This window comes from Sylvia atricapilla, chromosome 6 (genome assembly GCF_009819655.1).
Source record: "Sylvia atricapilla isolate bSylAtr1 chromosome 6, bSylAtr1.pri, whole genome shotgun sequence".
NCBI classification, from domain to species: Eukaryota; Metazoa; Chordata; class Aves; order Passeriformes; family Sylviidae; genus Sylvia; species Sylvia atricapilla.
The window spans coordinates 12,340,699-12,357,952 of NC_089145.1; the positions used below are offsets into that span (position 1 = coordinate 12,340,699).

The window sequence follows — 17,254 nt, forward strand, 5'->3', positions numbered from 1 at the left end:
CCAGCACAATCGCAGGGGGCTAGAGAGAAAGGCTGCCCAGGAAGGAGCAAGCTGTAAGAACACCCACAGTTTTACTGTGGGAGAGGGTGGCAAGGGATTGAGCTAAAGGTTGGAGTCAGATGGAATCTTGGAAGAAGAGGACTGGGAATAGTCCATCTGTAGGTGCCGGAGCAGATATGGACAGGCTTGTAGGACATGGAATGGATGAAGCTGTGCTTATTCATAAAGTCTGAGGTAAAATGAGACTGGAGAAAGTTTGTGGTTTCCTGGGTACCCCTGTGGCTTTTTACATATCACCAGTGAAGGATTTCCAGGTGTCCTGTAGGAAAAGATTAAATGGAGAAATTCAACTCCTATGTCAACAAGAAAAGAGCTGACAAGTTTAATGGAGACAATCCTGCCTTGTCCTTATCCTGCCTTGCCAGATGTAATCTAAGCAGAACTGGATTAGGACATTTAGGGCTCCTTCTCCCCTTCTTCTGCACCCCTTTGCTCTAGCTTGTGCTCCTCCCCTTCATTTGCTTGTCCCACTCTCAGCAAACATGAGAATTCAAGAATGGAATGATAGCATGTCATGTTCCTGGTTGGAGAACCCTGCACTGCAATGTGCCTGAGATGTTTCAAAGGGAAGCAAGTTCCTTGTCCTGCTGAAGCTTTAGTAGCCCACTGTCATCTCTAGTAATGTGTGCATAGCTATCTAAAACTAATGTCTACAGCTAGTTGAAAGCTGCATCTCAGAAGAGATGCGATTTGAGGAAGAAGATAATAAAATAGCAAATTGTTAAAGAAAGAGCTTATTTCTTGTTCACTTTGCAGTGTGAAAAGACTGGATCCTGCTACTCCAGAAATGAATTCAAAATGTAGCGTGAGAAAATTCCTACCCCAAGGACATTTGCACTTTAAGGGAATGTAAAATTCCAAGCAAAAAAGCAACATGTAAGTTAAGAACCAGGGAACCAGGAAGAGGTGCTTCTTTTCTCCTCTGATAAAATATGTATTGTTTGTTCCTTGCAACCCTCCAATTTACAGTTCTCTCGTGTCTTCTACTGCATGTGGATGAAGGCTTTGACCTGAGGGATGATGACAGCCAGGACCAACTCACTTTTTGGACTAAATCAACAGGGAGTTTTTTACAGTTTTAGGAGCAGTGTGTGAGGTAGCCCAGCAATCAGCAGTGGCTGGAGGTGCCCTAAGACTGAGCCTGGGCAGGACCTGGAGACAAAGACTCCCAAAAATCAGTGCATAATGGAGAAGGGCAGCAATGGAACACATCAGGGGAGGATGGATGAGGGAAGAATAGCAGCCACTGAGAAAGGCACGATGGATGAGGGAGTTGGAACAGAGGAGAAGGCAGTAAGGACAAAAGTTCATCTTCATCAATAATGACAGAGTTTTGGGGAAGAGAACTAAAAGCTTCCCTTCTGAGGAAAGTCTCAGGTCTGAAGAGCTCCACGGATCAGTAATGATGTACACTGAGTTTGAGTCAGCTTTCAGACTGAATGCACAGGGGAAAGGTCCATACTTCCTTACTGATAGAATAGGAACAAAAATTAAATGCAATAGAAGCCAAACATAATTTCCAAAGTATTTTCCTACTTTACAAAGCCAGAAATTTAGAAGGTTTATTTTGTAAGACAGCAACAGGCAACATGTGAAGTACTTCTAAGGAAACACCTGTGTTGTGTAAAACCAGTAACATACCAGACACAACATGGGTGGTAAACCAAAGTTTTAGTGCTCTGCATAATTTCTTTTTTTTTTTTTTTTTTTTTTTTTTTTTTACTAGAATTGTTTAATTAAAAAATATCAGCCTATATTTGTTGAAACTTTGGTTGGTGTCCTATTACTGACAACTCTTTTAAAAGAAAAAGTTTTTACAACTTTCTTCCAGTAAACCACATCTGGATTTTTAACTTCATTGCAAGTTTTTAATGTGTTTTTATATCAGATTGTATTGTAATAGAATTGTTGTTTATCTCCAGATTTATCCAGTTCCTCCTTTCTGGACTATCTGACATTTATCAGGGTCTTTAATTACATTCCTCTACTAGCTGACCACTACAAAAACTGAAATCCTCACCGCAAATCTGTAAAAATGCTTCCACTTGCATTGGGAGACAAAAATAGAATAATTCCATGTCTTTTTGGACGGATGCCTAGCTGAAACTATGCAGGGTTTGACTGACAAGAGGATGTAGTCTTTGCTGAGAGCGCTTTCTTTAAGGTCCTTTTTAGTCTTCAGGAACATTTAAGTAGATGAATGAAGAGAGGATTTATGCTAGTTTCCCTTCATTTTTGTTAACTCTGCCTGCCTTTTTTGTAACTTTTGTCTCCTGCAACAAAATCTTTTCAGCTCTTCGGGCTTGCTGAATATATAATCACAAGCTGGTAAGTAGCAACTTCAGAGAGTTTTGGGTTGAAATGGCACTCTATGCTTTTGTGTACAGCTGTGGTAGAGGAATAAAACCCCTTTGTGCAGATAAGGAAAAGCAGAATTATTTAAATGCTCAGTATTTGCCAGGGTTATAGATGTAAAGTGTAGTCTTTCCGTGGTGAATAAATGCAGTTAACACACAGCTCAGCCTGGGAATGCAGTGGAGAGGCTTTACTTGAGTAAGTTGGGAATTCTTTTGGATCTGAGTGAGCTCTCCTCACTGTGCTGCACAGCACGTTATCCGTTTCCTGGGGAATGTGGATGGGAGCTTACAGCACAGCAGGTAATTGGCTGCTCCAGTTGGAAAAGCAGAAAAAGGATATTTGTTGGTATATACAGCAAGAAAGTGAGGACTGATTGTAATGGCTGTTGGGTGGTAGTATTTGAGCATAGTCTTCTGAGGTGTCTGTGAGATTAAATCCATGCAGGCACTTTGCATGGGCAGTGAACTTGTTAAATATAAAGTTTAGGCAGCTGAACAACTTCTTCTGCCAGTGCATTTTGGACTGGAACTTTGATACACTTTGAACGTAAGAAACAAGATGAATGTGTGTGTGATAACAGCTTTTTTTGAATGATTTCTTCTGCTGTTCAGGGCTTGCGTTTCTGTATCTCAGCATGCGTTTTTATGTTGCTACTTTATTTTGAACCGTACCTTCATTTTATGTGAATGATCTTATCTGATGTCTGTGGAAAGCAAACACAGCTCAGCCTTTAGGAATAGTTTTCTGTATTTCTAAACCTGGCATACGCTGAGGCAAATATTTCCTCTTGGAAAGGGAAAGCTATTACTGGGTTAGGTACTTTTTCACAGTTGCACATGTGGCAGTTTCTACAGACAGACTGAAAAAAAAAAAATCAGTTGTAATGGTATATCTATGGGTTTTGTTTAAAGTGGTCTATGTCCAGGTAGGGAGGGGGAAGTGTGTTGGCAGTGTAAAAACAGATGTAACCAGATTCTGCCTAGAACAGGGCCATTTTCATGGAAACATTTTTGTTCCCTGCTTTTTCTCTGCTACCACTCTTTAACTAAATGAAGCATGCAGTTTAAAGTCAAGGCTGATAGATTTGATGTTATTCTAGTATCTAATTTAGTTTTTATAATGTGTAAAAGCCCCCACCTATCTGGGGTTTGATATTTCAGAAGCCTATCCCTACGGGTAAATACGTATGATGGATCTCACTGGAGCTGATTGACACAAGAATATAATATTTGACTTCAAAAATGTTTGCAGCTTTGTTACAGGATTCCAGTCCTTGGACAGTTTGATTTTTTAATTTGTTTCCTGAAAATCTCACCAAGAACAATGTACACTGTGTTGGATGTTGAAATTGGGCTGCATGTGTAGAAAGACAAATTTGAAGTATTTTATGGGTTTGATAGGTCTACATGGCTGCATGTAGAGAGAATATTTTAAAGATTGAACAATAGATAATGTGTTTTTAGCATTTTACTATCTGTAACTAACAAACAAAACCACAAAAGTTTGTTTCCTCCCCTTTGGTAAAGAGGAAATGCAAATGTTTCTTTGCCTTTTTTATACACCCTTGTACTCTTTGAGGTGGCTTTAAATTTTCATCAGTGTCATATGAGGTAAAATGTGTATTAAAGCATTAAGGAAAATGGGGTTAAGACATGCACTGTCTAATAAAAGAAATTAGTATTTTTTGGCAGTCATCCCTTGGCCTGTGTGATTTTTTTAATTTTTTTTTCCAAAGGGCACTGACATTGCTCCTGGTTTCTTTAGGGTTGCCATTCTGTGTGTGGGCGTGTTTTTTACCCATTGACCTTTTTTATTTATTTTCTTGAATGCCATATACTTAATGTGTCATTTCTGGCAGCAAGTTCTGGTGATCAAAGAGGAAACAAAACGGGCTTGAAGCAGGTTGCTGGAAAGGCACACATGGGATGGCACAGCCATGGAAAGCTCTTTTTATTTCTCCTGCAGGAGCTGTGTGCCAGTCCTCACACTGACTTAGTGAACACAGGAGGAAGCACATATTTTCCTGGGCCTGGAAAGCAAATGTGGTCTCAGAGTGCAAGGTTTACTACCAGGATAATCAGCTAGAGTGGCACGAGTGACAGGCTGCCAAATTTCTTTCGCCTCCTGTGTACCTGGCCCAATTAACTCCATTCTTCATTCTTCAGTCATCTCCCCAGGTAGCTACCTGGTATTAATGAGCCATAAAACACATGGCTCTGGTCCATATGGAAATGTTTTGGGGTGTAAGGGGTGTCTTAGCCCTTTGCAGGGGTCTCTGAGAGTGTCAGAGACAGCTATCCAAAAGGAAATTCAGGGGATATACCTGTGCCCTCTTCCTGGTAACTGGAAGAGTCTCACTGGGTGATGTAGGCCATGAGATGAAAGCTGGATTTGTCTGGGAGAGCTGCACAGAGGGCACAGTGGGGTGACTTCAGCTAAGCACGAAGGGAAGAACTTCAGCTGGGCTTAGATACTGCTGTTCTTATCTCTTAAACAAGATTTCTTCTTTGCTCCTGCCTGCCTCTCTCCCTCCCAAGCGGGGATTAACCATAACTTTTCTAATTGGGTTTGTAAATGGATTGTGCTGAGTTACAAGTCCAGCAGCTCAGTGCTTTCCCTGCCAAGGTCCCTGTGCTTCCTGGACCCCAAGCCTCCATCTGCAGAGCTCCACAGGGTGGGAGGTAGCAGGGGCAGATGGTCTGGTGAAAGACAATCATTCCACAGACTTCAGATTCCAAAGACAAAGCCCTAAGAAGGCCTGAACTTCTGCAAGTGAAGCTCCTCAGGGAGGGAAAGCATCCCATGCTCTGATCCCAGCAGAAGACAAGAGACTCACAGCTTTTGGGTAGGCTCGTGCTTGAAAACATTTTAGCAGGCTTGTGACCTTTAAAGGAGATTAGAGCTAGCTATACAGTTCATTTCTAGCTCCAATGTTCATTTGAGTGGGTGCTCTAGATTAGCTGTGAATAGTATGCAAGTGGTATTTCATAGAAATTGTGTAGAGCCAAGGAATGTATTTGATTACTTGTAACTATTCCTTGGGGTCTTCCATGGAGATGTGCTCAATGAGGATATTATCCAGAGCCTCTGAGTTAAAACTATTGATTGAAACTGGAGTTCATCACTGGGACTCTGCAAAAATTTAGGGCTAAGACAAACTTCTCAGATCCTGCCTTCCTTTGCATATTTCTGAGTATCCTTGAAAACCAGTTGCTCCCATGAGGACTGAGAATTGGACAGTTGAATTTCTGACTCATATTTTTCTGGGAAAGTTGAGATGTATTGGGATAATACACCTGCTCTGTGTCACTCTAAGTCATCTAGGAAATTTAGAATATTTTGTGATTTTAAACTTGCCCAGCTCTCCTGTCATATGGGAAAAACTTGTGGAATCAAACTTGCTTTCTCAAACATGCTTATTTTTGCACCTTCATCCTCAGCTCAAGGGATGAAAATCTTGCTTTAGTGGTCCTGAGATTTGTCACATGGAGCTTCACATGAAAATTTCTGATACCAGAATTCCAACTTATCAAAATTGCAATAATTCAGATTTACTGAGAATTTTTTTTTTCCAGATCTAACAGAGACCAGGGAAAAGCTACTTCTAGGGAAATGATGCTGGTTTTATACCCAGACTCTGTGCTCTGGCAGAGTCCAAGTGTAGTCAGGAGAGCCCTATTAATTTCTCTGACTAGGAACAGCCCTCATAATTTTAAGTAAGTCATATCTACATGAAATAATAATAAAATCTCTGAACTTGTATCATAAGAGCATGCCTGGAGAGGGATGAGATTAAAGGTACCAAAGGTGCTGGTACCTGTCAGATTGATTTAGTGATCTGTCTCTACAACTCCAAATTTAATGACTTCTAGAATTCTTAGGGAAACCCAAAATGGTGGTGGGTCACTGAGGGTTCTGATGATTTTTGTATTCTTGATCCAGAAGGAGTTAAAACCATTTCTGGAAGTTAATTGAAATATTCAGAGTAAGAGTTTTCCAGAGGGGGCTGTGCTGACTGAGGGTGGACTTTGCATTTTCTGCTGTTCTCCTTCTCCTAAATTGTGAGAGGTTTAACAAACCCACTGGCTGTGGGGGCTCCCAAGGGATGGCACACAACAAAGTAATTTGGTATTGGCCTAGTTGAAGCATTCTCAAACAAAAGTCAAGCCTGGCTTTGAGCTGGAGCACATTCCCAGATGGCAGAGGGCTGTCCTGCATTGCCCAGGTCAGCACCCTGGGGAACAGCATCCACGTGCTTGATGTGACTGAGAGTGTTAGCTGGCACACAGATATGCTGCCCTACTCTGTGCAGGGGAGCAGGGTTAGTGAAAATGCTCTGCTGAAATTACAGCAGTGAAACAAACACGAAAAGGAATAAAAATCAGACCATCTGGGCAGCATGAGCTCTGTCTCCCATTAGGGGTTTGCACAGAAGAAGAAAGTGCACCTTGTCTGAGGCAGGAATTCTGGCTCTGGCCAGGGTTTAACCCCCCATTTCTTTCCATAGCTATGCACAAGATAGACCCTCTCTCACCAGCTCTGTGTCTCCCCTCGTGAGGATGAAATCTTCCTTCTCCAGGTTTTGCTGTGGGGCAGCAGCTGCCAAGGTCATTTCCAGGGCCAGACCCAGAGAGGCAAAAGCAGGAGTGCTGAACAAACCTTGGCAAAAGCTGATCATCCCTTGGCTAAAGCCTTTATTCCTCTGGCCTGCTGAAGGTCTGCTGAGGGAGCCAGAGAACTCCTGCAGCTCTGCAGCCAGCTGTGCGTGCCTGGTGCAGGAGTAACAACTCACTCAGGCAGTGTGGCTGTGTCTGTTGTATTATTCGCTCTGAAATAAGTCCTCCCATGCTCATGATGCTTTTCCCAAATGTCAGAAGCGATGTAGGACTGATAAGCAGGGATATTCCGGGTGTTGCCTTTGATGCTGTGTTAGTCAGATGGTGGCAGGGTGGATGCTGTGCCCTTGCTGCAGGTGGGAACTGCCCTGGGGTCTTGACCGAGCTGGTGACAAAGCCTAAAAACTTGCATTCAAAAAGTGTTTTGGAAGTACTTCTGCAGAACAAAACCTATTGCAAGTAGTGTGTTCGCAGCCAGTGAGCTTTAGTAATAGCTTCTCTGTTAGCTAATTTCTGTCCTTAGGAGGAAGTGGCTTCCTTCCTCTCTTCATTTAATTCCTTTGCCGTGTTGACCTTCACCTGTGTGACTGGCTCCCTGAAATCCTCTCGGGAGGATCAGTGTCAGCTCTAATAAGCCAGCTGTCACTTTACACCAAACAGAAAGTAAGTGTTCCATTTGTTAAATGGGCCAGGAGAACCCAGAGGCTTTTTCTACCATCCTCGGGCTTCTTTTTTTTTTTTTTCTTAGGGGAAAGTGTTTTTACTTTGACGCGGCTGAAAGTGCATAAAGCGGATTTGAAGCTGCAGATTTAAGTGTCTTGAAGGAAGACTGCCCGCCATGTAAAGCTTTTCTTTATTTATCAGCTGTGCTGAAACACGATCAGAGGCACAGGACCAGGACACAATGAGTTTTCTTGTGTTTCCAGTCAGAAGAGAAGGGATACGCCACGTAAGGAACTCGCAGGGAATTTCTTTCCTTTAGAAAGCCGCTCAGGAAGACACAGGAGAAGTGAGATTGTTACACGGAGCTCTTGGCTGCCGATGCAGGGTGCAACGCTGCTTCTCGTTGGGAGTTTTGCCATTGACTTGATTGCAAGCAGGACAGATTTTCTGTCACAGCTGTTTATGTCTTGCTCCCCTTCTATCGCTCTGTGGTGCTGACAAGCACAACCTGTGCCCCTCCGCCGGCTTGCACAGGTGGGTTATGCTTACACCACGGAGCACGGAGAGTGTCTGAGAGTGGCAGTGAGGGGGAGCACCGTGCTTCTGTGCCTTTCACGTGGCAGCTGTGTCTGAATTCAGCAGCTTGTGGAGCGCAGGTTTTAAATGACGTCTGCCAAATGTGAACTCAGTCTATGGCGCTGACTGACCACCACTGGGGAGCACCTTAGACAGGGAAAGCAAGTGGCAGCTCCAGCGTGCGAGAGGAAGGCCATGGTCTTTTTTTCCATGAACCTGGAGGCTGTGTAAGTATGGCTGCTTCTGGGGGTGTGACCCTGTGGGGGGATTCTGAAGCTGAAAAGAGGGGCTGTGTGAGGAGTGGGATGAAGATGTTGAAGCCTTGCCCTGGTTCTGCAGTTCAGCCCCTCTCCTCAGGGCAGCTCAGAGCCTTTGGCTCAGTGCTGGTATCCCACAGGCTCTCCTCTCCCTCTGGGCAGCCTCCCAGGGGCTATTCAAACTTCTCCTGTCCCTGCTGTCCCTTTGCCAACAGGGTCTGAGGGACACCAAGCTGCTTAGTGCCCAAGTTTTACCCTGGAGATGACCCTTTCTCTTTCCTGGCTGTAGAAGTGGGGAGGGCAACTTGCCTCTTGTTCCTCTGGGCGTTTGTTTTGTCCTTGTCTCATGATCTGCATAGGCTGGAGGTTTAGGACCAAAATCTTTCTTTGTTAGCACCCTAATTCATACTCTAAAGTAAGTGTTTTCAGTGAATGAAATAGATATCTGAGAATGGTTTCAGGACATTTAAATTTAGTTAAGCATCCAATATACCATCCCTCAGCCTGAGTGAGCTTTGAAACTCTGTATGTGTGACAAATATACATCTGCCTTCTCTGTGTCTTCCCATGTGGGGGGAAAGGCCTTAAAAAGTTCAGCTCTAGAAGCCTGCGCTTGGCCCCGATTGGCAATAAGCAAAACTTCAAAGAGGGTTCTGGCTTTGTTTGCTCAGGTTTTGTGTTGGATTTTTGCTTGGATGTGTTCCTAAGGCTATGACTTGCAGAGAGTCGTGAATCTGATATTTAATAGAGTTTTGTTTTTTTTTTTCTTTTTTCCTCCCTTTGCTCCACTTCAAACAACTACAAAAGGGGGTCACCTAATCTTTAGACATTTCCCCCCTTCTCAAAACTTCTGCTGGCCATTGCAAGACTACACCTTAAACAAAGTACCCAGTAACCATTAAGCCACACAGCTTTGAATAATTGACTTTCTCAACAGCAGCTGAGGTTTGTGGCTTTTCAAGTGAATGGAACTGGAGCCCACAGAATCATTGTCTGTTCAAGGCACTGCCCAGGTGGGAAGCGGTGCTGGGTAATGAACCAAAACTTTCTGTGTATATATATAAAAAAAAGGATAGCTTCATTTTCAGGAGATCTAGGATTGAATTTGTTTTAATGCAAGTGTGTATATAAGTGTAAGTCTATACAAACTTATGTATGGGACCAATAACAAATAATCAGTCTGAAAAATGTGTAAGCAACAGATGTCTTTCAGCATGTGCTACTTGGAAGTAAACCTAGAAAAACAGGAGGTTCTTTTATGGTTAGATCTCATCGTGTAAGGGAAGTAGTTTGTAGACTTGGGGTAGTTCCTTGCTGTTATAGTTGGAAAATAGGCAACACACAATTCAAAAAGTAGTTTAGTCCTTCTATCTTTGATAAGACTTGCTCCAAGTCCCTTCCTGAGGATGTGAACACAGTTGCTAATTAGGAAAGTGAAATGTTTCCTTGTGTTGGTACAGGACTCTGAAGGCAGCTAATTCAGTATGCTCTGAGAGTACTAAAACTGGGCCACTGAACACTTGTTGATGTTTAATCAAATTGTGATTTATGGACTCAGACTTTCTTCTGAACTTTATATTCCTTAGAGCCTGTCTAAGTGACAGTTTCTATCCTAGAACAAGAAGCTCATTTTGAAGGTAGTATAGCACATTTTTCACACAGTGAGCCTACCTATTGCAGAACTTTTCCCTGTCCCAGATGTAGGGATTTTACCATTGGTAGTCTGCATGCATGAATTAATAATAAAAAAATGTTCTTTTTAGCAACTTGTGATCTAGATGTGAGTTAAAGGCCATATAATCTTGGATGCTATAAAAACACCTTGGAGGAGCAGATTTAAAACATCAGCATCCTCAAATTGTCTCATTTAAAATGTTCTCATTTTTTTTTTTTTGGCTGGAACACCACCTTACTCTCGTCATTTACATCAGCCTTTCTACAAGCCAGTTGTGAGAAAGCTTTCCTGGCCAGAAAACTCTGTTCCATGTGTTAAGGATTAACTGGTTTAGTAACTTTAGGACTGCATTTCCCTTTCCTAACTGTATTCCTCAAAAAAATGCCGTAGGCAGGAATCCATAGCAATCACTGAGTGTGATGGTCCTGAGTGCCCTGCTCCAGAGGTGTCACCTGTGCAAAGGAGTAGAGCTCTTGGGAAATGAGTTACCACAAGAAAAGAAACAAACCCAAGCCTCAGCTGGCCAGACAGTCAACACTGGGTGATTTGGCGAGGAAATCCAAATCACTGTTTTTTAAACCCAGTGTCATTTTGAAATTAGTAATGTGTTTGAAGCTGGGATAAATTTTAAATAACATCCTGGTAAAGTATCCTCTAAACTTTCACTGCTATTTTTTTCCCTCTACAAATGGAGAAGCAATTAACTTCCTGTGAAATGCAGGATTTTGAGAGAAAATTGATTATGTACTGTATGTGCAAACCTAGCTCTGCATTTACAAGCTGCAACTGAGCTTGTAATGAGTGACTCTTCTCATAACTAGGCATGAATATTTGCATTGATTCCCACTTAGCAGTTGGTTTTCTATGCTTTGGAAGGTGGAGTGAGTAGTTAAATATTTTTTTTTTCCTGCTCAACTAGAAATAGGTGCACGTGTTAGCTGGGTTTATTTTTAGGGAGGAATGGAGTATGAAAAAAGCTTGGCTCAAAATTACTGTATGAGTGGGAAATATGTTCCCAAGTGTGTGTTAGGATTAATACAGCCAGCACCTGTGAGAGCCTGTTTCAGTTGAACAGCAGATGCTGTAAGCTCCTTAGTAAATAATTTGCAGCTATTATTCTTCTTCTGAGTGTATAAATCTGTATTTTCCACCCCCTTCTTCTTTTAAGCCCCCCAGATCTGCTTTCCTTTTCTGTCTCTAAAATGATCCCCAGCCCTCATTGTGTGTTGATCCAAAACAGAGTACAACTTCCCATTGAGACCTTTGAAATAGCTGTGTACAGCACAGATTCTCTCTTGTTGGATCTGTTAATCTCCAGAAAAAGCTGTCATTTATACAGTTGTTAGCATGATAGCCTGCAGGACCCAGCACATGTTGCAAGAAGGCCAATGATGAAAGAGGCCTGGGTACTGCACACAGGTCTAAAATGATGTAAGAGTGAATTGTAGAGCTGGTGAGTGTCTTGTTGGGTTGAAGGGTGGCAATGTGACCAAAATAGAGTCATTGTCTCGGTCTGAGTGTCACGGAGAGAGCTTTGTGCAGATGTGAAAGCAGAGAGAGGAAATGTTGTATGTTATCAGGACTAATCTGAAGTCCTTTGCTCACCTGTTAGTGTTGCTAATAAAGTACAAAAGTGGCAGAACAGTTTGGTCACAGTAATGAATGTGCCACTGCTGCATTTTTTTTTTTTAAACAAAAATTGAGTGAATACAAAAAATAGGGAGGACAGAGATGCTGCATCTCTTCCAGTTGAAAATTTAAATTTCTTATGCTTCTTCTATAATCCTCCATACTCCCATCAGGGTGGTGAATGGAAGCCAAAGCATCACCTTAATTTTAATGCTGCTTTGAGGATGGTAATGATCATGGTAAGGTTTGATGAAGATTGACAGAAACGTTCTGGCTGCAGCACAGGTCCTTGTCCAAACTAAAGTCAAAGGTGCTCTCTGGGTGTTAAGGATTGTGTTCTGTTACTGCACTAATAGATGAGAGAGGAATTGAATTCCTTTATGAGTAGCTTCATTCAGTTGTCTATAGGGATCTATTTTAAGAAAAAAAAAAAAAAAGGGGGGGGGCGCAAAAGCCTTGTTCTAGAGGTAAAAGGAACAATGGGGCTTCAGAATCTTATAAATTGCTTTCCAAAAATGATCCTCCTCATAAACTGCATAGGGTGAACACTATTCTTGTCTCTTTTGAATTATAACTTTTAGTGAGAATGTGGGTGGCTGCTGTGCAGTGCTCAAGAGCAGTGCTGAAGCCCATGGATTAGTGCTCTGTTCCATCTGCCATTAAAACCCCACATTCAAAGAAAAAATGACCTGGTGGCAAGATGTGATCCAGATAATGCTATTGGATTCAAGAATATACTTTTATTTGTCATGGTTCCTCGGTGGTTTCCATGGATAAACATGCCATCTGCGTGAGGTGTGCGTTTTCCTAGAGTTGAGGTTATTTCACAAGCACCTGGTGGCAGATTTGGAGTTATTTCTGTGCAGAAGCTGGCAATCATGCCTCAAGGACAGACAGGAATAGTTTGAGATTAATTCAGGTTCCCTATACCTTGAGTTCCTCTTCATGGTTTCTGCCTTTATGATCCTAATCAACAGCTCTTACGCTTAATAGCTCAAGATAATTTTGGCTTTTCTCTTAAATCTTGCATGTTTTTGGACCCAGATAGGAAGTCTCATTGTATGTTTCTCTTTTCAGCAGAATTTTACCTGTCATTCTCAAAACCTGAGCACAACAAACTACGTCACAAAATAATGGTAAATAAAACTTACTTTAAACCAAACACAAACTTTGTATATTATATTGCGAGTCTCCGTACCCTTTTGTCAAAGATAGAGTGCAGTTTAATGGGCTTTCAAAACAGAAATTGAAATTAATCAGATATATTTCTATGGGAAACAAGAGAGGCACTTCTTATCACATGAATAAATTGTTCCTTTAGAAAATTGTTTTGCACCATTATGGCTTCAAGTACCATTTATGTAGCCTACTAATGAGAGGCCTCTCCAGCAGCAGCTAACACACCAGGTATGGAAAGGGCTCAAAATTCCCAATTCCTTTCAAAAGTGAATACAGTGTGTCAGAAAGGAGAGGAGAAGGGAAAAAGAGTAAGGAGTTAGAACTCTTTAATAATAATAAAAACTGTGAACTGGCCTGGGGAGACAAGTTCCTATGAAAAGATAACACATCCAGAGTTTTTCACACTGGCTCAAGTTTTGGGCTTTTTGTTAAACTAAGTTCAAGATTTATAAAGATTTTTTCCATTTGATTTTTTTTTTTCTTTCTCTCTCCCCTCTCACAGCCTAGGTGCCTCCAAAATAAATTGAAGGAATGGGCACAGGGATAATTGGTTTGAAGAAAAGGAGTTAGGGAGGCAAAAATTGAATAGTATTGCTAAAGAGGGAGTTGCTTGAAGGTGGCAACTGGCCCATCACAGCGTTGTAAAAGTGTTATCTGAGCTTTCAGGCTGTACTAGCTCAATGGCCTTATTAGTTGTTGCAAATGTTAAATATAAGTAAATATAGCTCTAGGATTTGGAGAAATAGTGAAATCAATATGTTCATTACTTGTTACAGATTTGATTCCATAAACAAAGATGAGATCATATCTGAAATACCAGACAAAGTCTGTCATGGCTCCAGGCCTCTGCAAAGCAATGCCTGACTCTGCAGTGCCTGCCTCCCTCTGACCTGCCTGATGGCTGGCGTTTTTGAAAAGAATATTTCAAGTTGGTGGATGTTCCTCTTATTTTTTATTTTTTCTTCCTTTCCTTCCCAGAAAACCCAAAAGCCTCAGGCCAGGGTCTTCATGGAGGGGAGACCTGTAGTTTGGCTGGCTCAACCTCTGATTTACTGAGGCTGAGCTGCTTTAAAATTTCCAGTAAAAAACAAAAAAGTACTTTTTATTTTGATTGCTGTGGAGTTTAACTGCCTCAAACTGGGGCCAGCCTTTGCTCTGTCTTGCAGTTAAGTACCTCTGGCATTTATGGTAGCCTACAATTACTGTACAAGTTATCATTTTTCCATTTCAAAAGTTAACATTTCTCCATGCTTGCAGCATTATCTCAGATGCCACAATTATGTGGATCCTCAGGAGGAGGAAATGGCTGTGGCACATCCCATAATGTGGTGTGGTGAGTGTAGGGAAGTGTATTTTGGGGCTTTCTGTGATAAGTGTTCTTGTGGAGCCAGGTTTTTGTGTCTGATGAGAAAAGTTAGTTCACAGCACACACTTGTGGTGCCTTTTCCTAGGAAGATTTGGGGCTATTAGTTCTCAAGTGATTTAAACATATATCTAGGAAAGGGAAATACGGGGTAGATTGTAGCAAAAATAAACTAGCAAATACCCAAAGTATCATTTAGCCTTAGGCACACTTGAGAACATGGTCCAGGAGACAAGAAGGACCAAAAGGTGTTTTAAGTAGGCAATGGTCTCAGACACTTTAAAACAAATATGCAAGGAGAGCACTTCCTACTGGAACTGCTAAAAGAGCAGATTGGCTGTGGCAGACCTGGAAAAACTGCTGTGCTTGATTTGTTTGTTCTGGTTTGCTCTTTGGCTTCCTGGAATTTTTAGAGTTTGAGCTCAAATATGTGGTACCTACAAAGAAAGCAAGAATAAATCCCTACCTTGCCTTTTTGTCAGGGGTTTGCTATTTATTTTCTCAGGCAATGTGCAATCTGCATATGACACAGAGCATGTGGGAAGGCAGGGATTTTATCATTGATGTCAGATGAGCTGGGTTCCTGATGGCTTCAGTGCTCTGGAAACTCAGGGATATTTGCAGATGGATTTGGATTTATAAGATCTGCTGCAAAAATAGATGCAATTTTAACAAAACCTTTCACAAGAGGCATATAAATTTCTCTGCCTTTTGCCAGTGTATTAACTAAGGATGTTGAAAAGTTATGTCAATCTCTCCTTTGCCAGGAGCTGTGGGGGAGAACAATGCTACAGCCTTTCTAATCTTGTAGAGTTAATCTGTCAAGTTAATTTTTTAATGAGTAACATTTTATAAGTATGTAGATTGTTTATTATGCAAAAGTAGTACAAGATCACTGTTAGTTTATTTTTCTTTAATGTTAGTGTAACCATGTTTGATAGCTTGCTTTGGTAGTTTGATGTACTAGGATGGCCAAATACTTCAGTTTTTCTTTTTTGCTCTTTCATGACTTTGAGACAGCTGGGAAATGCTTCATTCTGCATAGATGGTTGAATCAGCTGTGTTTATTTTTGAATCATATTGTGTTGATTTGGTGAAAAAGAGATTAAAAAACCCCCAGGGAAATTCAATTCTAAAGCTTGGCTGGCGTCATTGTTTGGCACCCTGTTTGATATAGGAAGTTTTGTCTCCTCCTTAAAGTCCTTTGGAGCTCAGGACAGGCCTGTCCTGTGTTCAGTCTGCTTGTCCTGCTCTGTTCCATGGCTTTGCTCTCATCTGGTGGAGGGGAGGCTGAAACCCCTTCCTGCTGCAGCATCATTGCCCAAGGCCTTCTCTCCCAAAGACCACACACAGAGCTTTATGTGGCCTCTGCTGTAATAAATCACATAAAGCAGCCACTCATACAGGGCTTGGAAAAGCTGACTTGGTGTTTTGTCTCAGTGGTGGTCTGGATAGTGCTGGTACTCCATGCACCTGTCAGATACTAACAGGAGAAAAATTTTAAAACTTATATTTTAAATGTTGTTCATTTGAGCATTGCCATGGAAGCTGACACCACTTTGAAAAGAGAGATTTGCTCTGCATTTTAATTTGTGCAGTTGATGATATGTTTACGTGAGAGGTGGTTAAATGCACAGTGGTTTCTTAAAATATTTATAAAAATACAGTGGATGGCCAGTTAGAGAAATTAATCACAAAATGATGAAAAGTTTAGTAGAAATCTAACCACGAGTGAAAATGTATTTAGTTCTTTGGGTGTGGATAACACAGCTGGTGAATGATCTGGAGCACAAATCCTGTGAGGAATGGCTGAGGGAGCTGGAGAAGAGGAGGCTCAGGGGAGTCCTTATTGCTCTTTCAATAAGAGATGTGGGGTTGGCCTCTTCCCTGAGGCAACCAGTGACAGGATGGGGTGGAATGGCCTTAGGCTGCAGCAGGGGAGGTTGGACATCAGGAGAATTTCTCCACTGAAATGGCTGAGCATTTGGAATGGGTGAAGTTGCCATCCCTGGAAGTGTTGAAGAGATGACTGGATGTGACACTTAGTGCTGTGGTTTAATTGACAATATTTGGTCAAGGTTTGGACTTCATGATATTGGAGGTCCTTTCCAGCCTTGATGATTCTATGAAATATCTGCAGTCCCTTTAATATCTTGGATGGATAAAAGCTCTCTTGGAGACATCAGAAAGTTTTTTTTTTGCTTGATAAACTTAGCCCAAGTGTGTGGTGTCTCAGTTTTAGAGTAACCTTGCTTGTCTGAGCAGGCAGTGTGGTGCCAGGGAGGCCAGTAACCTTCATTGTGTTAGTAAAAATCCAGATTTTGCCTTTCTGTACAAATGCTCAATGTGTGGGGAGTGAATAAAGCCCTCCTCTGCCTTTTACTCTCAGTTTAGACTGCTAAGAAAGAGGGAGAATTAAAGTAAAAAAGCCCAAGAAGTAGCTATGGCTGCTCTCATTTTTGCCCTTTAAAACAAAAAGCAACCAGATGTGGCTCTGATTTCAATGGCAGTTGGGCACAGTCTCTCCTGGGACTGGGGGCACTATTTTTTAATATCGCCCTCAAATATTGTGCAAATGGATCAAAGCCAGTACACAAATACACTAAAATATAAGGAAACAACGAGAAAACTCTTGATGCATGGGGTTTTGTACAAAATATTCTTCTGAAGTAACACAAGTGATGCAGGAGGGGCCTTTGGTGAGGTTGTTTGAATGTTGAGCAGCTGGCCAAAGTGCAGTGCACCTCAGCTCTCTTGACAGGGATCCATCACAATTCAAAACTGATCAGTATTTGTTCACAAGATGAAAATACTGGTATGAAACCTGTTGTGTCACATTGTATGTAGTTGTAACTTACACTTTTCTGCAACAGCACCT

The 17,254-nt window shown here is 41.7% G+C and overlaps 1 protein-coding gene across 1 annotated transcript in view; it reads left to right on the forward strand.

The window, feature by feature from the left end:
* The first annotated feature begins 2,498 nt into the window (after positions 1–2,498).
* INSC (INSC spindle orientation adaptor protein) overlaps positions 2,499–17,254 on the forward strand; it is a 126,123-nt gene continuing 111,367 nt past the window's right edge. Inside the window, exon 1 of the mRNA XM_066320812.1 lies at positions 2,499–2,717. Coding sequence (XP_066176909.1) covers positions 2,690–2,717 — 28 coding nt within the window. The 5' untranslated portion in view covers positions 2,499–2,689. The remainder of the gene's footprint in view (positions 2,718–17,254) is intronic.